The 16,022-nt window shown below is 40.2% G+C and overlaps 4 protein-coding genes across 7 annotated transcripts; 1 reads left to right on the top strand and 3 right to left on the bottom strand.

The window, feature by feature from the left end:
• The first annotated feature begins 38 nt into the window (after window positions 1–38).
• Window positions 39–866, top strand: LOC103835797 (mitochondrial import inner membrane translocase subunit TIM17-1-like). Its single transcript, XM_033276935.1, has one exon. It carries the CDS (start codon window positions 162–164, stop codon window positions 813–815), a length of 654 nt encoding a protein of 217 aa, XP_033132826.1. The 5' UTR covers window positions 39–161; the 3' UTR covers window positions 816–866.
• A 1,603-nt stretch (window positions 867–2,469) lies between these two features.
• On the bottom strand, window positions 2,470–5,381 carry LOC103835795 (4-coumarate--CoA ligase-like 2). The gene is made up of 4 exons (XM_009111980.3): window positions 3,187–5,381; window positions 3,039–3,106; window positions 2,837–2,939; window positions 2,470–2,743 (listed from the first exon to the last, which is right to left on the bottom strand). Exons 1-4 carry the CDS (start codon window positions 4,546–4,548, stop codon window positions 2,630–2,632), a joined length of 1,647 nt encoding a protein of 548 aa, XP_009110228.1. The 5' UTR covers window positions 4,549–5,381; the 3' UTR covers window positions 2,470–2,629.
• Window positions 5,382–5,435: 54 nt separating this feature from the next.
• Window positions 5,436–7,755, bottom strand: LOC103835794 (4-coumarate--CoA ligase-like 8). 4 transcript variants are annotated; one of them, XM_009111979.3, is made up of 5 exons: window positions 6,502–7,755; window positions 6,246–6,391; window positions 6,041–6,108; window positions 5,835–5,937; window positions 5,436–5,692 (listed from the first exon to the last, which is right to left on the bottom strand). In XM_009111979.3, the coding sequence occupies exons 1-5, from the start codon at window positions 7,694–7,696 to the stop codon at window positions 5,579–5,581; spliced, it is 1,626 nt and encodes a 541-aa protein (XP_009110227.1). In that variant the 5' UTR covers window positions 7,697–7,755; the 3' UTR covers window positions 5,436–5,578. The 4 variants fall into 4 exon arrangements, with proteins under 4 accessions (XP_009110227.1, XP_009110226.1, XP_033132825.1 ...); XM_009111978.3 differs by having other exon boundaries at window positions 6,466–7,754; XM_033276934.1 differs by lacking the exons at window positions 6,041–6,108; window positions 6,246–6,391 and having other exon boundaries at window positions 6,466–7,755.
• Window positions 7,756–8,428: 673 nt separating this feature from the next.
• Window positions 8,429–15,885, bottom strand: LOC103835792 (4-coumarate--CoA ligase-like 8). The gene is made up of 5 exons (XM_009111977.3): window positions 15,392–15,885; window positions 9,392–10,672; window positions 9,159–9,304; window positions 8,946–9,013; window positions 8,429–8,867 (listed from the first exon to the last, which is right to left on the bottom strand). The coding sequence occupies exons 1-5, from the start codon at window positions 15,630–15,632 to the stop codon at window positions 8,645–8,647; spliced, it is 1,959 nt and encodes a 652-aa protein (XP_009110225.1). The 5' UTR covers window positions 15,633–15,885; the 3' UTR covers window positions 8,429–8,644.
• Window positions 15,886–16,022: the final 137 nt, after the last annotated feature.

The following is a 16,022-nucleotide window of genomic DNA, read 5'->3' as shown; positions in this document are numbered from 1 at the left end:
TGCTTGAATTGTTAGGTTGGGACTTGGGAGAATGTTATCTTTCCATTTTCGCAGTACTTTTCTTTCTTTCCACTTTTAATTTCTTTTGAAGAAAATAATAGAAAGGTTTAAGGGTTCTTTAACTTGTCTTTCTCTCACAGTTAAGAAAAAGGGCGAAACCTATGGAAACTCCAGAGAGTACAATAGAACTATGTCCCGACCTGATCTTAGACGATGTTGGCGGTGCGTTCGGCATGGGTATTGCCGGAGGATCCGTCTTTTACATGATCAAAGGAATCTACAACTCTCCCGCCGGGGCTCGTCTCTCCGGCGGGGCTGAGTATGTACGTATGAACGCCCCGAGAGTCGGAGGAAGCTTCGCCGTATGGGGTGGTCTCGTGTCGAGCTTTGCCTGCGCTATGGAGTATGCGAGACAGAAGGAAGATTCATGGAACTTGATCTTTGCCAGCGTCCCCACTGGAGGTCTCTTATCGCTGCGTCAAGGCTTCCGCACCTCTCGTAACACGGCTTTATTTAGTGGTGCGCTTGCAGCTCTCACAGTAGGAGTCTGGAACGCTGTGGATAAATTCACGAGTGCAGCGCAGAACGAGGAGGCTTTCATGGATGATGCAGCCTCGTTACCATCTTGTGTGCACATTTGTCAGGTTCTTGGTCAGTCCGTGCCGGAGACTTCTTCTGCTTCGGTGGCAGGTTCGAGATCTTGGTTTGGAGGTTGGTTTGAGAGTGGGAAGGAGTCTGAGGATAAGTCAGTGAGTACAACTCAGATTCTGGAGAGCTTTGATGCGCCTCATGCGCCAACCAACGAGTTTAACTAATATGTCTGAATTAAAGTTTAGAGTCTGACAATCATTTTTTCTGATTAGCATTTTCAGTACAATTAATAAGCAACTAGATTTTAACCCGCACGTCCGTGCGGATATTTTTTCATTTTATAAATGTATTTGATATTATTACAAATATTTTAAATATATAATTTTTATTTTAGCATTATATATTGTAAACTCTATAATATTATTATTTATTTCTAATTTGGCATTCGTAATGTATAGTGAGTTTTTTAATAGATTTTATTTTGTTATTAATTTTTATTATTTACTAATAAATTTTCGAGATGCTACAATAAAATAACAATATAAAATAATAAAATAGATAATCTCCTTTAAAATATATTTTTTAATTTACTAAACTAATATGATAGGATATATTATATAAAAAAATATGTTTAAGATAATTTATATTAACATGGTGTGTTTAAAAAATTATACTTTAACATATATTATTTTAGTATTTTACTGGGTTTATAAGTAAAAAAGCAAACACTATTTCGTTTAAATAATATACACCCTATTATTCTAGTAAATTTTATACGTAGTAGCATCTATCATATTATTTTAGTAAATTTTATTGATATAAGATATTTTTGGATATTATGATATTAAGTATGTTATCTTTTCATATTTCATTAAATTTTTAAAATAACAGATTTATGTAATTTTTACAAGATATATAGTTTGTTTTTTTTTGTGGTGCATTTCAAAAAGTTATTCTTTATTATCTATGATTTTATCTTTTGTAAAATTTGAAATATTATCATTTTGAGTTTGAATATTTATTTTCAAAATCATATGTTTTTTCAAGAAAACTTTAAAAAATTACCCTACTATTTTTGAGGTTGAAAGTTTACATGAATTTTGACTTTGTTTTTTGTTACTATATTAATATATTATTTTATAAAAAAAATATTTGAATATTTGGTAATATGTTCTAAGATTTTCCCAACAGATTTTTTTTATAATTGAAAAATATTATAATTAAATTTGCTTTGTCATTAATATTTTAAATGAATTACTAAAATCTCACAATTTTCTAATAACATTTTTTTAATAATATATGAATTAATATTATTATATAATATTATATCTTTGTATATAAACATTTTAAACAATATATTGTTGATAGTTCCAAAAAATATATATATATATAGTTGTAGATATAAAAGTTTGACCTAAATAATTTTATTTTTATATAAATTTATTATATAGTCTAAGAATTTTAACCCATTTTATTGATAAATGATAATTTATTTAAATGAAACAATTTAAAAACCAAATTTTGTTAATTTACCTATTTAATATAATTTTGTCATATTTAATTCATATAGCACTTCTATTTTTATATAATACAAAATATAATGATAGAATATATAAAAAGTTGTATATAATATTTATTTTCTTGTTTTATGATAAAAATTTTGTTAACATTAATTTATAAGAATATTATATTACTAATTACGAAATTAATTAATATGTTATTTTATAAAAATATTTATATTATAAATAAGAGCTTGTTAGATTTTTTCTCAACAGATATTGTTGTAATTAAAAAATAAAATTTAAATTTATAGTTGGTTTATTATTAATGTAAATAATCAAATATGTATATTAACTAATTATTTAAGTGGTCCAACTATGATGTGTTAATGGTAGATAAAAAATAGGACCCTAAATTAATAGAGTAGATATTCAGTTTATTCAGAGACTTCTATAGAGGAAGTCAATAATCGGTTAGCCAAATAAACGAGTTAACTAACGGTGAAGTACGAGATAATGATGGTGGACACAGCTTCCTGCTAGAGTTTTGAAGTTGTGAGCTTTTTAAGTTCTCTTCTCAAAATCTTGCCAGATGGATTTTTGGGGATCGAACCTAAAAATACGACTTTGCGTATCTTCTTGTACCGCGATACCTAAGCAATCCAAACAAAACTCAGAATAAACCCAAGGAACAACGGTTAGATTAGTGACAAAACATGATCTAAGCATTGTTGGACAAAAAAAACCTGTTTTGCAACGAAGCCCATGATTTCACTTTCGGATAAGTTACTTCCAGCTTTCCTTACGATATACGCCATTGGATACTGTCCAGCTTTCTCATCAGGGATGCTTCAAAAATAACAAGACATAAACATAAAAATCTCCAGCAAAAATGGTCATTAAAATATAACAACTTAGTGATGGGTCATGTTAAAAGCAAGTTCTCACGGTATTACTGCTGCGTCATCAATCTCTGGATGAGCAAGCAACAATGCCTCTAGTTCAGCTGGAGCAACCTAACAAACATCACCAAAACCACCAACTTTACAAAAAGACCAAACTCAAGCTGATTATATATGTATTTATTTTTAATTACCTGATAACCATTGCATTTGATCAGCTCCTTTAATCTATCAACAACAAAAACAAAACCTTCACAATCAATGTAACACAAGTCACCAGTCTTCAACCACCCTTCTGAATCTATAGTTTCTGCGGTAGCTTCTTCGTTCTTGTAATAACCTTTCATCACAGTGGGACTCCTGAGCCAAAGTTCGCCGGTCTGATCCACGCCCAATAACCGACCCGTATCCGGATCCACAATCTTAGCCTCCACATTTGGAGAAAGCAAACCAGAGGAGCCGTACCTCTCAGTCTCCTCTTTAGTAAACATAGTAGCAACTATAGCCGTCGTCTCCGTCAAGCCATAGCCTTGTAGAACCTTAACGTTCGGGTAATTTTTAACGAACTTCTCGATCACCTCTCTGCTCAGAGGAGCTCCTCCAGCTACGACGGTGTGCAACGAGCTCACGTCGTACTTGGAGTTGATCTCCTTTGCTCCGTTAACCATGGCTACAACCATCGGCGGGACGAGAGTAAGGTGCGTGGGACGGTGAGTCTCCACGGCGGAGAGAAGCTTAGACATCTCGAACTTGGGAAGAACCATTGTCGTCCAACCCAACGCGATCAAGCTCGTCGCGAAACCGCCGAAGCTGAACACGTGGCACATTGGGATAGTGCAGACGGTTCGCTGCTCTAAACCGAACCGGAGCCGGTACGTTTGTACCAGCGCGATTAAGTTGCGGTGCGTTATCATTACTCCTTTGCTTTTCCCCGTCGTGCCTGACGAGTATAGCAACGCCGCCGTGTCGTCCTGGTTGACTCGCTGCTTGGCTCGTGACTCGCTCGGTTCACTCTCCATCATCAACTCCAAGCTCCCTACTATCTTCACTCCCTCTGCTTGAGCTTCTACTCCATTGTTCTCGTCCATGAGAACCACCGGGAGCTTCGATGCCGACGCGGCGGCGGCGAGTTTGGAGACGAGTTGGCAGGTGGTGAAGGCGAGGACTGGGAGCGAGTCGTGGAGCTGGTTAGCGATTTCGCCGGAAGTGCTGATGGGGTTCGCCGTGGTGATGACGGCGCCGAGAGACATGACGGCGAGGGAGACGACGGGGTAGAGTATGGAGTTTGGGGAGAGTATAATGACGACATCGCGCTTGCGAACACCTAACGAGTAAAGACAAGCGGCGACTCTCTTCACGCCGAGCCAGAGCTCGGAGAAGCTGAGACAACGGCCGGTGACGGCGTCAACTAAGGCGGTTTTACCGCGGTGAGGCTGCGATGAGATGAAAGTTGTGACGTCGAGATGTTGGTTTGGCGGGGGGAGAACCATGGGGTCGCGTTTGCTGTAGAAAATAGAGTTTGACTCGCAGAAACCACTTTTCCGATCTAACGCCATAGTTTCTTGATCCTATTTCGCCGCCGTCGTGCCTGACCGTTGAGTCAATGGACCTTGGTTGTATCGTAAGGGCATCGTAAGGGCACTCTCCAATGTATATTATATTACGACCAAAGTAAATAATAGTGAAGCGAGAAATTTTCAGTAAACCGATTCTTTAGTTTAGAACAAGTCTTCCTATATTGTAGGAAGCGCAGTCTGAATTGTTGTCTGATTGTTGATTGTTTAGAATTTTTGCTGTTACTTCTGTGGTTGTAACTTTTTTAAAGGAAGTCTATTTTTTTAAGCCTCTGTTTTTTTTTTAAAGTAGGGAAACATGAACAAAACAAAAGAAACTAGATTTTTAGTGATTGTAGGGACTTTCACTGATTTTATGAAAATCAAAGTATGATTGGTAAAACTAATGGTTTTGAAAACTTTAATTACTTTTAACGTTTTTAAAGCTTTTGAAGACTAATCCCCAATCACAATCTTAGTTTGTAATGTCTTGGTCTATTTAATCAACTCTGTATAAAAGTTCTAAATATAAGAAAGCATTCTCTAACTTTTTCTCTTAACAGAGTAAGTGGTATCAGAACCTTGCAATCAACACAGTATTTGCAAACTCTAGAATGTGAAAGACAGACAATTTAAAGAGTAAAAATAGGCGATAAGGATTCATCGCTAAACATTCTCCAATTTTTCATTCTTCCTTTTCATTCTCGATTGATTTTCAGCCATTTACATCAAAGAAAACCTTTAAAACCTAACCTAACATAGTGTGTTTCAATCACGAATGATAATGGTTAATAATTTCAATTAAAAAATGGCAGAAGAAAAATAACCGGTCACAAATGACAAAACCAAAAAAAAAATTATGCGGAGAAATCTCTTGATTTGAGACCATATCATCTTAATTTTAAATTTTATTGAAAACTATATATTACAAGTTTACAACTTCTCTTATTATGATTCTTTCGTTGTGTGCAATTTCTTGCTTATAATGTTGAACAAAAACTATAAAATAAAAAGTAACAATGTTGTGATTCGCTTAAAGCTTAGAAGTGGCTAGTTTGATTAAGTCTTTACGAAGTATCTTGCCCGATGGAGTTTTTGGTATGGAGTCTATAAACGCGACCTTTCTTATTTTCTTATACGGTGCCACCTGATGTTTATTACATCATAAACACCCAAAATAATCAATAGTGAATTCTTAAGTTGTTAAAAGAAATCAACCAAGTAAGCTAATTAATCCTTCAACAAGATGTGTTAAATTAGTAATAAAATGACTGTGATTATATAAGCACCTGTTCAGAGATGAAGTTAATAACTTGTATATGAGAGAGATCGCTCTCAGGCTTGCGCGATATGTAAGCCATCGGACATTGTCCTGCTTCTTTATCCGGAAACCTATGCAATATACAAAAGCCAAGGAGAAACAAGAGAACTACGTGTTATGCTGATGATTTAAGAACAAGATTATTACTGCAGCAAAAGATCAACAAGACTTAACGGAATAACGGCTGCGTCTAGAATATCTGGGTGATTCAGTAAGAGAGCCTCTAGTTCAGCTGGAGGTACCTATTATACATCCCCATAACGTTATATGGATATTTGCATGTGAATTATTGTTTGGTAAGCCTAATTAATTGACATGATACAATGAAGACCTGTCTTTTTTTCTTTTTTTTTTAATCAAAAATGAAGACCTGTCTAACCTGATAACCTTTGTATTTGATTAGCTCTTTCAATCGATCAACAGTAAAAAGAAACCCATCATCGTCAATGTAGCAAAGATCTCCAGTTTTAAGCCATCCTTGTAAATTAAAACTTTCTTTTGTAGCTTCTTCATTCTTAAAATAACCTTTTTATATACACAAATAAATGTTGGTCATAAAAAGTATACGTGTAACCCAAGCAACATCTTATTTTCTTTACCTTTGGCAATAGAAGGCCCTTTAAGCCAGAGCTCACCCGTTCTATTAACACCCATGACCCGACCCGTATCCGGATCCACAATCCTCGCTTCCACACCGGACGACAACAACCCCACCGCACCGTATCTCCGGCTCTCCTCCACCGTATCAATAGAACCTCCTGCACCGTTAGATTCCGTCAAAGCGTAACCCTGAAAAATATCAACCGTTGGATACTTCTCTATAAACCCTTCCGTAACCTCCTTGCTCAACGGAGCTCCACCGCACCTAACTATTCTCAGTGAGCTCAGGTCGTACTTCGCCTTGATCAGATCTGCTCCGTTCATCATAGCTACTACAACCGGCGTCACCAGAACCAGCGTCGTGGCTCTGTACTTCACAACCGCCGCCAGCATCTCGTGTAGCTCGAATCTCCGGAGGATCACGACCGTGGAGCCTAACGATGCGGTGGCCATGACGTAGTTCAACAAACCGAACGTGTGGAACATCGGAACGGTGCAGAGGAAGATCTCGTACGGGTCCATCGGCTCGACGAGGTGTCTCGCCACGTGTGCGATTAAGTTCCCGTGAGACGATATCACTCCCTTGCTACGTCCTGTGGTTCCCGACGAGTAGAGAAGCATCGCCGTGTCGTCCTGGTGGACTCGGTCTCTGACTCGGTTCTTCCCTCTCGGCTCCTTATTCATCATCTCACTCAGATAACCAACGACTCTGACTCCACGAGTGGGTCCCACTCGCTCGAGTACAACGGAGATACCTGAACCGGCGAGTTTCTGACTCAGCTCAGGGGTTGTGAAGGCGAGAACCGGGTTACTGTCTGCCATCTGTCTTGAAATCTCACCGGCGGTGTTGAGAGGATTCGCGGTGGTGACGACGGCGCCGAGAGACATGACGGAGAGGCAGACGATGGGGATGGAGATGGAGTTGGGAGATAGGACGAGCACGACGTCGCCTTTTCTTACTCCAACGTCGCGGTGGAGACAGTCGGCGACACGGTTTACGGCCGTCCAGAGCTCGGAGAAGCTTAGGTGGTGGCCCGTGGCGGCGTCGATGAAGGCTGTTGTGCCGCGGTGAGGTTGGGAGGAGATGAAAGTGGTGACGTCGAGTGAGGTGTTCGCCGGAAGTGGCAATGGTTTGCGTTTACTGTAAAACGTCGAGTTTGCATTGCAGAAACCACTTCTAGGATCGATGAGAGATGAAGATGTTGATGATGATCTTATGGAGTTTGTCATTTTTCTTCAGGTGGGGATTAGATCATCTACTTTAGATGGATGCACAGCTCTGAGATTGTCAAATTATATATACTATGGAACTTAAGTTGACACATGACACATGGCATGAACTTAACAGCTCAGCGTCTCTTACCTAGACACTTGTTAACAGAATCAAATGTTTAGTTGAAAGTCGCGGGTAAAGTTGTACAAGAAAATGTCATATGAGTCATGACCTATAGTGTAGTAATTAAACCAAAATCAAATTAAGTGTTAGTTCCAGTTTAATTATGTTTCCATGATTTAGAATTAATACAAGCAAGCAATGGACCAGACTACAATTTGTCACTACAAATAACGTGACTATGCGTAAACATTATCCATGAATTCCCCGACAAATAATCAGGTACATGTTATATCATATAGTTGGTGTATCTGTAAATTGCATAACAAGTTAGCTATTATACATTATCACCAATTTTTAAGTTTGGCAATATTAAAATATCTGGTCTTAAATTTGGCCATTTTGTTAGATTCACAAAGTTTTACATCTCTCGTTTTAAGCATTCAGTATCGGTAAATGATTAGGATAACTAAAATATTTATAAGAAAATATGATCAGGTCACCCATTTAAAAAACTCTTATATAAACCGAATAAGAATCATATCTAAATCTGAATATTTCAAATAGTTTCAAAAAATTATTCAGTTACATGATTTCAAGAGTTTAATTATATATTGCACCGATCCAAATAAAATTATTCAGTTACTTTTATTTACTAACTTTTGGATGGTTGAATCAATACATATGCATGTAATTAACCGGTTAATCCTTTATAAGCATTTTGTTCACGCTCGAACTACACGTTCATATGTTACAGTTATTTACTTTTTTTATTGTTCCAGAGAGGTGGAAGATATGATAATTATATATTGAAATTGGCTCTCATTAATAGTCTTGTTACAGTTTTAAACCGTGGAGTTGGAAGTTGCGAGCTTGATGAGGTCCTTGCGCAGAATCTTCCCTGATGGATTTTTTGGAATGGAAGACACGAAAGCCACCTTTCGTACTCTCTTGTATGGTGCCACTTGTTTGGCTACAAACTCCATCAATGACTTCTCTGATAACAAGCTTCCTGTTTTTCTTACAATGTACGCCATCGGAAGCTGCCCTACTTCTCTGTCTGGAAATCTGTAAATTCCCAAATATGTTATAAAACTCAAGATTGTTTCTGGTACAAAAGGACTTTATAGTGTTGTTGTCACTTACGGGATCACTGCGGCATCAACGATTTCAGGATGAGTGAGCAGCAAACCTTCTAGTTCAGCTGGAGGGACCTACGTAGGCCAATGATCACCCAAATAAATAACCGAGATGGTTTATGGTTAAATGCTTTTCTAACCTAAAGGTCTAGAAATCTGAAGAGGATGCTGTTCGAATATACACAAACATTCATCATTTTGACAAAAGTCAAACAATAACCTGGTAAGCTTTGTATTTGATTAGCTCTTTCAATCGATCCAATATAAAAACAAATCCATCATCGTCGATGCAGCAGAGATCTCCCGTTTTTAGCCATCCTTCTGAATTAATAGTTTCTTTTGTAGCTTCTTCGTTTCGATAATAACCTTTTAAAATAAAAGAAACAATAAATTAATTCATAAAACCTTTTATTTAAATTCCTTGTTGCGCACGGTAACGTATATTTATATAACCTTTTGTGATGGCGGGACCTTTGAGCCAAAGCTCGCCCGTTTGGTTCACACCCATGATCCGACCCGTATCCGGATCCACAACCCGCGCTTCCACACCTGACGACAACAGCCCAACCGCACCGTGTCTCTTACTCTCCTCCACCGAATCAGTCGAAGCTCCTGAGCTGTTTGATTCAGTCAAAGCGTACCCTTGAAAAATATCAACCGTTGGATACTTCTCTAAAAAACTCTCCGTAACCTCTTTGCTCAACGGAGCTCCACCGGATCTAACCGTTTTCAGCGAGGTCAAATCGTACCTGGCCTTGATCAAATCTGAGCCGTTGATCATAGCTACCAAAATAGGCGGCACCAAAACCAGAGTCGTCGCTCTGTACTTCTCCACCGCCGCCATCATACCGTGGAGGTCAAACTTCCGGAGAATCACCACCGTCGAACCCAAAGCCACGGTGGCCAAAGCGTAGTTAAGTAACCCGAAGGTGTGGAACAACGGAACGGTGCAGAGGAAGGTCTGGTTCGGCTCCAGTGGCTCGGCGATGTATCTCGCCACGTGCGCTATTAAGTTTCCGTGAGAGATTATCACTCCTTTGCTTCGCCCTGTGGTTCCGGAGGAGTACAGAAGCATCGCCGTTTCGTCCCGGTTAACTCGGTTTCTGACTCGCCGCTCGCTCGGTTTCTTTTTCATCATCTCGCTCAAGCTCCCGACGACTCGGACTCCGAGAGTGGATCCCACCCGCTCTTCGTCCTCCTCCGTGAGGACGACGGAGATGGCCCCCGAGGCGGCGAGTTTGGGAGCCTGGTCAGGAGTCGCGAAGGCGAGCTTTGGGTTGCAGTCTGCGACCTGTCTGGAGATTTCTGAGGCGGTGTTGAGAGGATTCGCGGTGGTGACTACGGCGCCGAGAGACATGACGGAGAGGCAGACGAGAGGGATGGAGATGGAGTTGGGAGAGAGGATGAGTACTACGTCGCCTCTCCTTATTCCCATGTCGCGATGGAGACAGTCGGCTACGTTGTCTACGGATCTCCAGAGATCGGAGAAGCTTATACGGTGGCCTGTGGCGGCGTCGATGAAGGCGGTGGTGCCGTGGTGAGCTTGAGAGGAGATAAATGTGGTGACGTCAAGGGAGGAGTTAGCCGGGAGTGGCAATGGGTTGCGTTTACTGTAGAATGTGGAGTTTGCATTGCAAAAACCGTTTCTAGGATGGATTGGAGATAAAGAAGAAGATGATGATGATCTTTTACAAACAGCCATTTTGTTCAGGTGGTTAAATGGATGATGCAGCCCTGAGATTGTTAATTGTAAAGGTAAATTCAAAGAAGACACAAGATTGCACTGAAATGATCTGGCTTTACTCATACGCTTTCAATGCCTTTTATAGGCTACAATTACTGAAACAAATAACTGAAACAGAGCATGACTCTACTACTTCAACTACTAGCTTAATAAAACGGAAACAGATAATGACCAATTCAAACTATAGAGAACAAGTCTCTTTATTCCTAAACTTACGGAAGCAATAACAGAAAGCAAACTAACTCAACAATCCCTCCCTTGAACTGAACCTTCTCAAGGAATCAGTTCATCATACGCATTCCAAAAGCTTCTTGAATTCTCTGAAACGTTGCCATCTTCAGAGGTTTTGTCATGATATCTGCAAGCTGCTCCTCAGTGTTGCAGTACTCAAGCTTAATGGTTCCTTCTTTAACCAAATCCCTTAGAAAATGAAAACGAACTCTGATGTGTTTGGATTTCCCATGCAAGACTGCATTCTTGGATAACTTGATGGTAGAAGTGTTGTCACATAACAGCACCATTTCTTCTCCTTGATCGTATCCAATCTCTTCTAGAACTCTTCCCATCCAAATGGCTTGACACGCACAAGTTGCTGCTGCAACATACTCCGCCTCAGTCGTCGATAGTGTCACAATGGGTTGCTTTCGTGATGACCAAGCAACAGCTCCTCCTCCCATCAAGAATACATATCCTGAAGTACTCTTGCTGTCATCTATGTCTCCTGCATAGTCACTGTCTGTGTAACCAACCAGCCCTGTGTCTCCTCCCCTTTTGTACCAGATTCCAAGCTCCATGGTGCCTTTTAAGTACCGCATGATTCTCTTCACTGCAGCGAAATGCAACTCTGTAGGACTGGCCATGAACCGACTGATGAGACACACCACAAACATCAGATCAGGACGTGTTGCTGTTAAATACATCAAGCTCCCCACCATTTGCTTGTACAGAGTTGAATCTGCCTTCACGCCTGTCTCATCTCGACCAAGTTTCTGACCAGGAACCATTGGATTGCAGACAGAGTTGAAATTCTGCATTCCAAATCTCTCAATGACCTCTGCAGCATACTTCCGTTGACAAATGAAAATTCCATCGCTCTTCTGTACTACTTCTATGCCAAGAAAGTATCTCATTCTCCCCAAATCAGTCATATCAAATTCTCTTTTCATTGACTGTTTGAACTCGGCTAATAACTCTTCATCATCACCAGTAAACAGCAAGTCATCAACATAGATACTAACGATGAGAATTTTACCTCCTTTGTGCTTGATGAACAAGGTCTGTTCGCTGGAGCTGCTCTCGAAACCTTCTCTGATGAAGTAAGCTTCAATGCGGCTAAACCAGGCTCGTGGTGCCTGTTTTAGTCCGTACAGAGCCTTGTGCAGCTTGTAAACCATATGCTCCTTTCCAGTAACTTCATAACCTTGAGGTTGTTCCACAAAAACATCCTCCTTCAACTCACCGTGTAGGAAAGCTGACTTTACATCCAACTGAAAAATTCCCCAACCTCTCTGAGCAGCCATTGCAATGATCATCCTCACAGTATCCATTCGAGCCACAGGCGCAAACACTTCTGTGTAATCGATCCCATATTCTTGAGCATAGCCCTTCACTACAAGTCTGGCTTTGAATTTGTCGACCTCTCCCAGCTCATTGAATTTTGTTTTGTAGATCCACTTGACACCGATTTCTTTTGCTCCATCTGGAAGTGTTACCAGTGACCAGGTTTGATTCTTCTCGATCGAAGTTATCTCTGCATCCATCGCTTCCTTCCACCTCAAGTGTTCTACGGCTTCTTGAAAAGTTGTTGGATCAGTGATTACCATGAACGCCATAGAACCGGTACTCGCCATGTTTGCCTCATCGTCAGACAAATCTCTTCCAGAGATGTAATCAGCTTGCCAAGCAGGTGGTCTTCTCGTTCTGCTTGAAGTTGCAGTGCTTGAAGTTGCAGTGACAGTAGCAGTTTCTGTATTGATTGGCGATGGCTCCTCTTCTCTTTGCTCAGGTTCTTCTTCTTCACTCTGAACTTCATTTTCTTCGTGTTCTTCCTCCTCTTCGTTTTCATTTTCAGCAAACTCATACTCTTCTTCCCACTCGAGCTCCATGTTTTGATCACTTATGTAGCTATCATCCCAATTCCACTTCTTTTCTTCTTCAAATATCACATCTCTACTGACGTGAGCCTTCTTTTCAAGTGGATCAAACATCTTGAATGCCTTTGATTCGCTACTGTATCCAATCATTACACACTTCACGCTCTTGTCGTCCAGTTTGGTTCTTTTGACATCAGGAATGTGGACGTAACCGATGCTGCCAAAAACCCTGAAATGCTCAACTGACGGCTTAAATCCACTCCAAGCTTCCTCCGGTGTCATGTCTCTCAAGATCGCTGTAGGCGATCGATTAAGAACATGATTTGCCCATTGAACTGCATCTGCCCAAAAGCTCTTAGGCACCTCCTTCTCTGACAGTATTGCTCTTACCATGTTCATGATCGTCCTGTTCTTGCGCTCAGCAACTCCGTTTTGCTGCGGAGTGTACGCAGTGGTAAGTTGTCGCTTGATCCCATGTTCTTTGCAGAACTCTTTGAACTCGGTAGAGTTATACTCCCCTCCTCTGTCTGTGCGTAGACACTTAATGAAGCTGCCTGATTGTTTCTCTACAAATGCCTTGAACTCTTTGAAGGTGTAAAAAGCTTCTGATTTCTCTGTCACAAAGTATATCCACGTCTTCCTTGAGAAATCATCAATAAAGCTAATCAGGTACCTCTTCTGACTGTGTGAAGGTGGAGTGATTGGTCCACACAGGTCTGAGTGAATGAGCTGTAGCTTCTCGGTTGCTCTCCATTTGCTTCTTTTTGGGAACGAGACACGGTGATGTTTGCCTTTAACGCACGCTTCACATGTGACCTTCAACTGTCCAATGTCTGGTAAACCAGTAACCATCTCTTTGCTGCGAAGGAGTTGAAGATCTTTGTTGTTGAGATGTCCATATCGATGATGCCAAAGCTCCTCCTTGTTTGCAACATCAACGTGTAAGCATCTTTCCTCCTTTGCCTTATCGCTTGTCTCCCCAAGCAGAACAAACATTCTGTTTGAACTCATGACTGTCTCTGCTATCTTTCCTCTTGAAGGATGGAAAATGCTGCATACTTTTCGTTCTCCTCCCTTGAACAGCACGTCTAGCCCTTTCTCTTGAAGTTGCCCAACACTCAGCAAATTATTCTTCAGCTCAGGAACATAGTACACATCATTAACCACATAACTTACTCCACTGAGTGTTATCTTCACCACTCCTTTTCCACCCACCATCAGCTTGTGATTGTTTCCGAGCTTGACATTGTGTGTGAATGCAGTGTCCAAGCTTGAAAACATGTTTCTCTCACCACACATGTGGTTTGAGCATCCAGAGTCCACAAACCAAATGTCTCCTCTTTTGGCCCCTTGAAGTTCAACATGAGCCATAAGAAGAACCTCTTCCTTCTCATCAATCTCAGCAAAGTGTGCACCATTCTTCCCACTCGGACATTCATACGCAAAATGCCCAAGTTTGTGACAGTTGTAACACTCAATTGTTGCTTTGTTGAAGGAGCGTCCTCTGCCTCTGCCTCGTCCTCGATAAGAACCTCTCCCTCTTCCTCCAACATTGAGAGCTTGATCATCTTCTTCATGGCTGCTTCTCCTGAACTTTTTCTCATGAACAGAGAGAGAGCTCTGTAGCTCATCAATCGTCATGCTTCCTGTGTCTTTAGACTCCTCAATAGACACAACCACATATGTGAATTTTTCTGTCAAAGTTCGAAGTATCTTCTCCACAATTTTCGAATCTGACATCTCTTCCCCGTTGCTTCTCATCTTGTTAGAGACAATCATCACCCTTTTGAAGTAGTCGTCAATGGTCTCATCATTCTTCATGACAAGAACTTCAAAATCTCTCCTTAAAGTTTGAAGAAGCGATCTCTTCACTCTTTCGTTACCTCCAAACTTTTTCTTCAAGGACTCCCAGATGATCTTGGATGTTTTGCGGTCCAAGATCTGTTCAAACACAACCCGATCAATCGCTTGGAACAGGTAGTGCTTGACCTGATGATCCTTTGTCTTAAGATCATCGAGACTCTTCTTCTGTACAGCAGTTAGCTCGACTCCGGCTGCTGGTTCGGTGACTCCTTCCTCTACCAAGCTCCATAACCCCTTAGCTCTCAAGAGATTCTCCATCAACTCGCTCCAATGATCGTAGTGACCATCAAAGTGTGGTATCTTCGTGAGAGTTTTGTCTTCACTCATCTTTCTCTTTGATCACTTTGATTTGTGTTTTGCTCTGATACCAAATGTAAAGGTAAATTCAAAGAAGACACAAGATTGCACTGAAATGATCTGGCTTTACTCATACGCTTTCAATGCCTTTTATAGGCTACAATTACTGAAACAAATAACTGAAACAGAGCATGACTCTACTACTTCAACTACTAGCTTAATAAAACGGAAACAGATAATGACCAATTCAAACTATAGAGAACAAGTCTCTTTATTCCTAAACTTACGGAAGCAATAACAGAAAGCAAACTAACTCAACATTAATAACATATAAAACTAGTTTATAATCTGAAGACATAAGCTGAAATGGTTTGTATAAAAAAATTACTGGTTGGTTGAACAAAAGAAAAAGCAAAAAGAAATAGCTGAACCATAGTCTTTGATGAACTAGCAAACCTGGAGTTGCCAAACCGGGTTTTGATGAAGTGTTGAATGCATCTGAAGAGAACTTCCGGGGATTAAGGTGCAAGCCAGCAAAGGGAAGGAGCCGAGGAAGAGCTATGCAGGGCAGCGAGCCAATGGAAAAGATCCTACCAGAGTGTGCATTTCCACCAGACCGCAGAGTTGATGATACCATACGTGTTAAATGAGTGATAGTGAATCTACCAAACCCCACCATAGATACTGCAAGAGTCATCTCAAAGAATACCCCAAGAACTAAGACAAATCTTAGAGTGGAGTTGGTCTCTTTTACTTAGGTTGACTATTTTTCTGGACGGTACATTTACAGTCAAGTATTTAAGGTATGACCAATTATACATTTATACCCAAGTATAATAGCAATACTCTTAAAAGGCAAACCAGTGCTAGTATATATAGATAGATAGATACCAAGACCTCGTTGAATGTAAGTATAGTTCCAGTTTGTTCATTTTCCCATGTTCAAGAACTTTTATTACCAAACGACATGATGTCCCATACGAAAAACGTGAAATTGCCAGAACAAATCCAAGAATTAGGTGTAGTCTAGTATCTTACTTAGCTTAATTCTTCTAGCCTTAGCTACACACACCCGTCCTAAAAATTT

Source organism: Brassica rapa, chromosome A08 (assembly GCF_000309985.2).
Source record: "Brassica rapa cultivar Chiifu-401-42 chromosome A08, CAAS_Brap_v3.01, whole genome shotgun sequence".
NCBI classification, from domain to species: domain Eukaryota; kingdom Viridiplantae; phylum Streptophyta; class Magnoliopsida; order Brassicales; family Brassicaceae; genus Brassica; species Brassica rapa.
The sequence above is the reverse complement of the archived record's forward strand: the minus strand, read 5'-3'. Positions and strand labels throughout refer to the sequence as shown.

What these genes read in the sequence shown, in the direction of transcription:
- LOC103835797 (XM_033276935.1), top strand. Translation starts at nt 162, where the DNA reads ATGGAAACTCCAGAGAGTACAATAGAACTATGTCCCGACCTGATCTTA.
- LOC103835792 (XM_009111977.3), bottom strand. Translation starts at nt 15,632, where the DNA reads ATGACTCTTGCAGTATCTATGGTGGGGTTTGGTAGATTCACTATCACT. An exon ending in ACCCGGTTTGGCAACTCCAG is followed by an intron (nt 10,673 to 15,391) that starts GTTTGCTAGTTC and finishes TAACAATCTCAG; the next exon opens with GGCTGCATCATCCATTTAAC. An exon ending in GTTGATGCCGCAGTGATCCC is followed by an intron (nt 8,868 to 8,945) that starts GTAAGTGACAAC and finishes GGGAATTTACAG; the next exon opens with ATTTCCAGACAGAGAAGTAG.
- LOC103835794 (XM_009111978.3), bottom strand. Translation starts at nt 7,696, where the DNA reads ATGACAAACTCCATAAGATCATCATCAACATCTTCATCTCTCATCGAT. An exon ending in AGGGCCTTCTATTGCCAAAG is followed by an intron (nt 6,392 to 6,465) that starts GTAAAGAAAATA and finishes GTATATAAAAAG; the next exon opens with GTTATTTTAAGAATGAAGAA. An exon ending in CTAGACGCAGCCGTTATTCC is followed by an intron (nt 5,938 to 6,040) that starts GTTAAGTCTTGT and finishes TATATTGCATAG; the next exon opens with GTTTCCGGATAAAGAAGCAG.
- LOC103835795 (XM_009111980.3), bottom strand. Translation starts at nt 4,548, where the DNA reads ATGGCGTTAGATCGGAAAAGTGGTTTCTGCGAGTCAAACTCTATTTTC. An exon ending in TCAAATGCAATGGTTATCAG is followed by an intron (nt 3,107 to 3,186) that starts GTAATTAAAAAT and finishes GATGTTTGTTAG; the next exon opens with GTTGCTCCAGCTGAACTAGA. An exon ending in TGGGCTTCGTTGCAAAACAG is followed by an intron (nt 2,744 to 2,836) that starts GTTTTTTTTGTC and finishes TGGATTGCTTAG; the next exon opens with GTATCGCGGTACAAGAAGAT.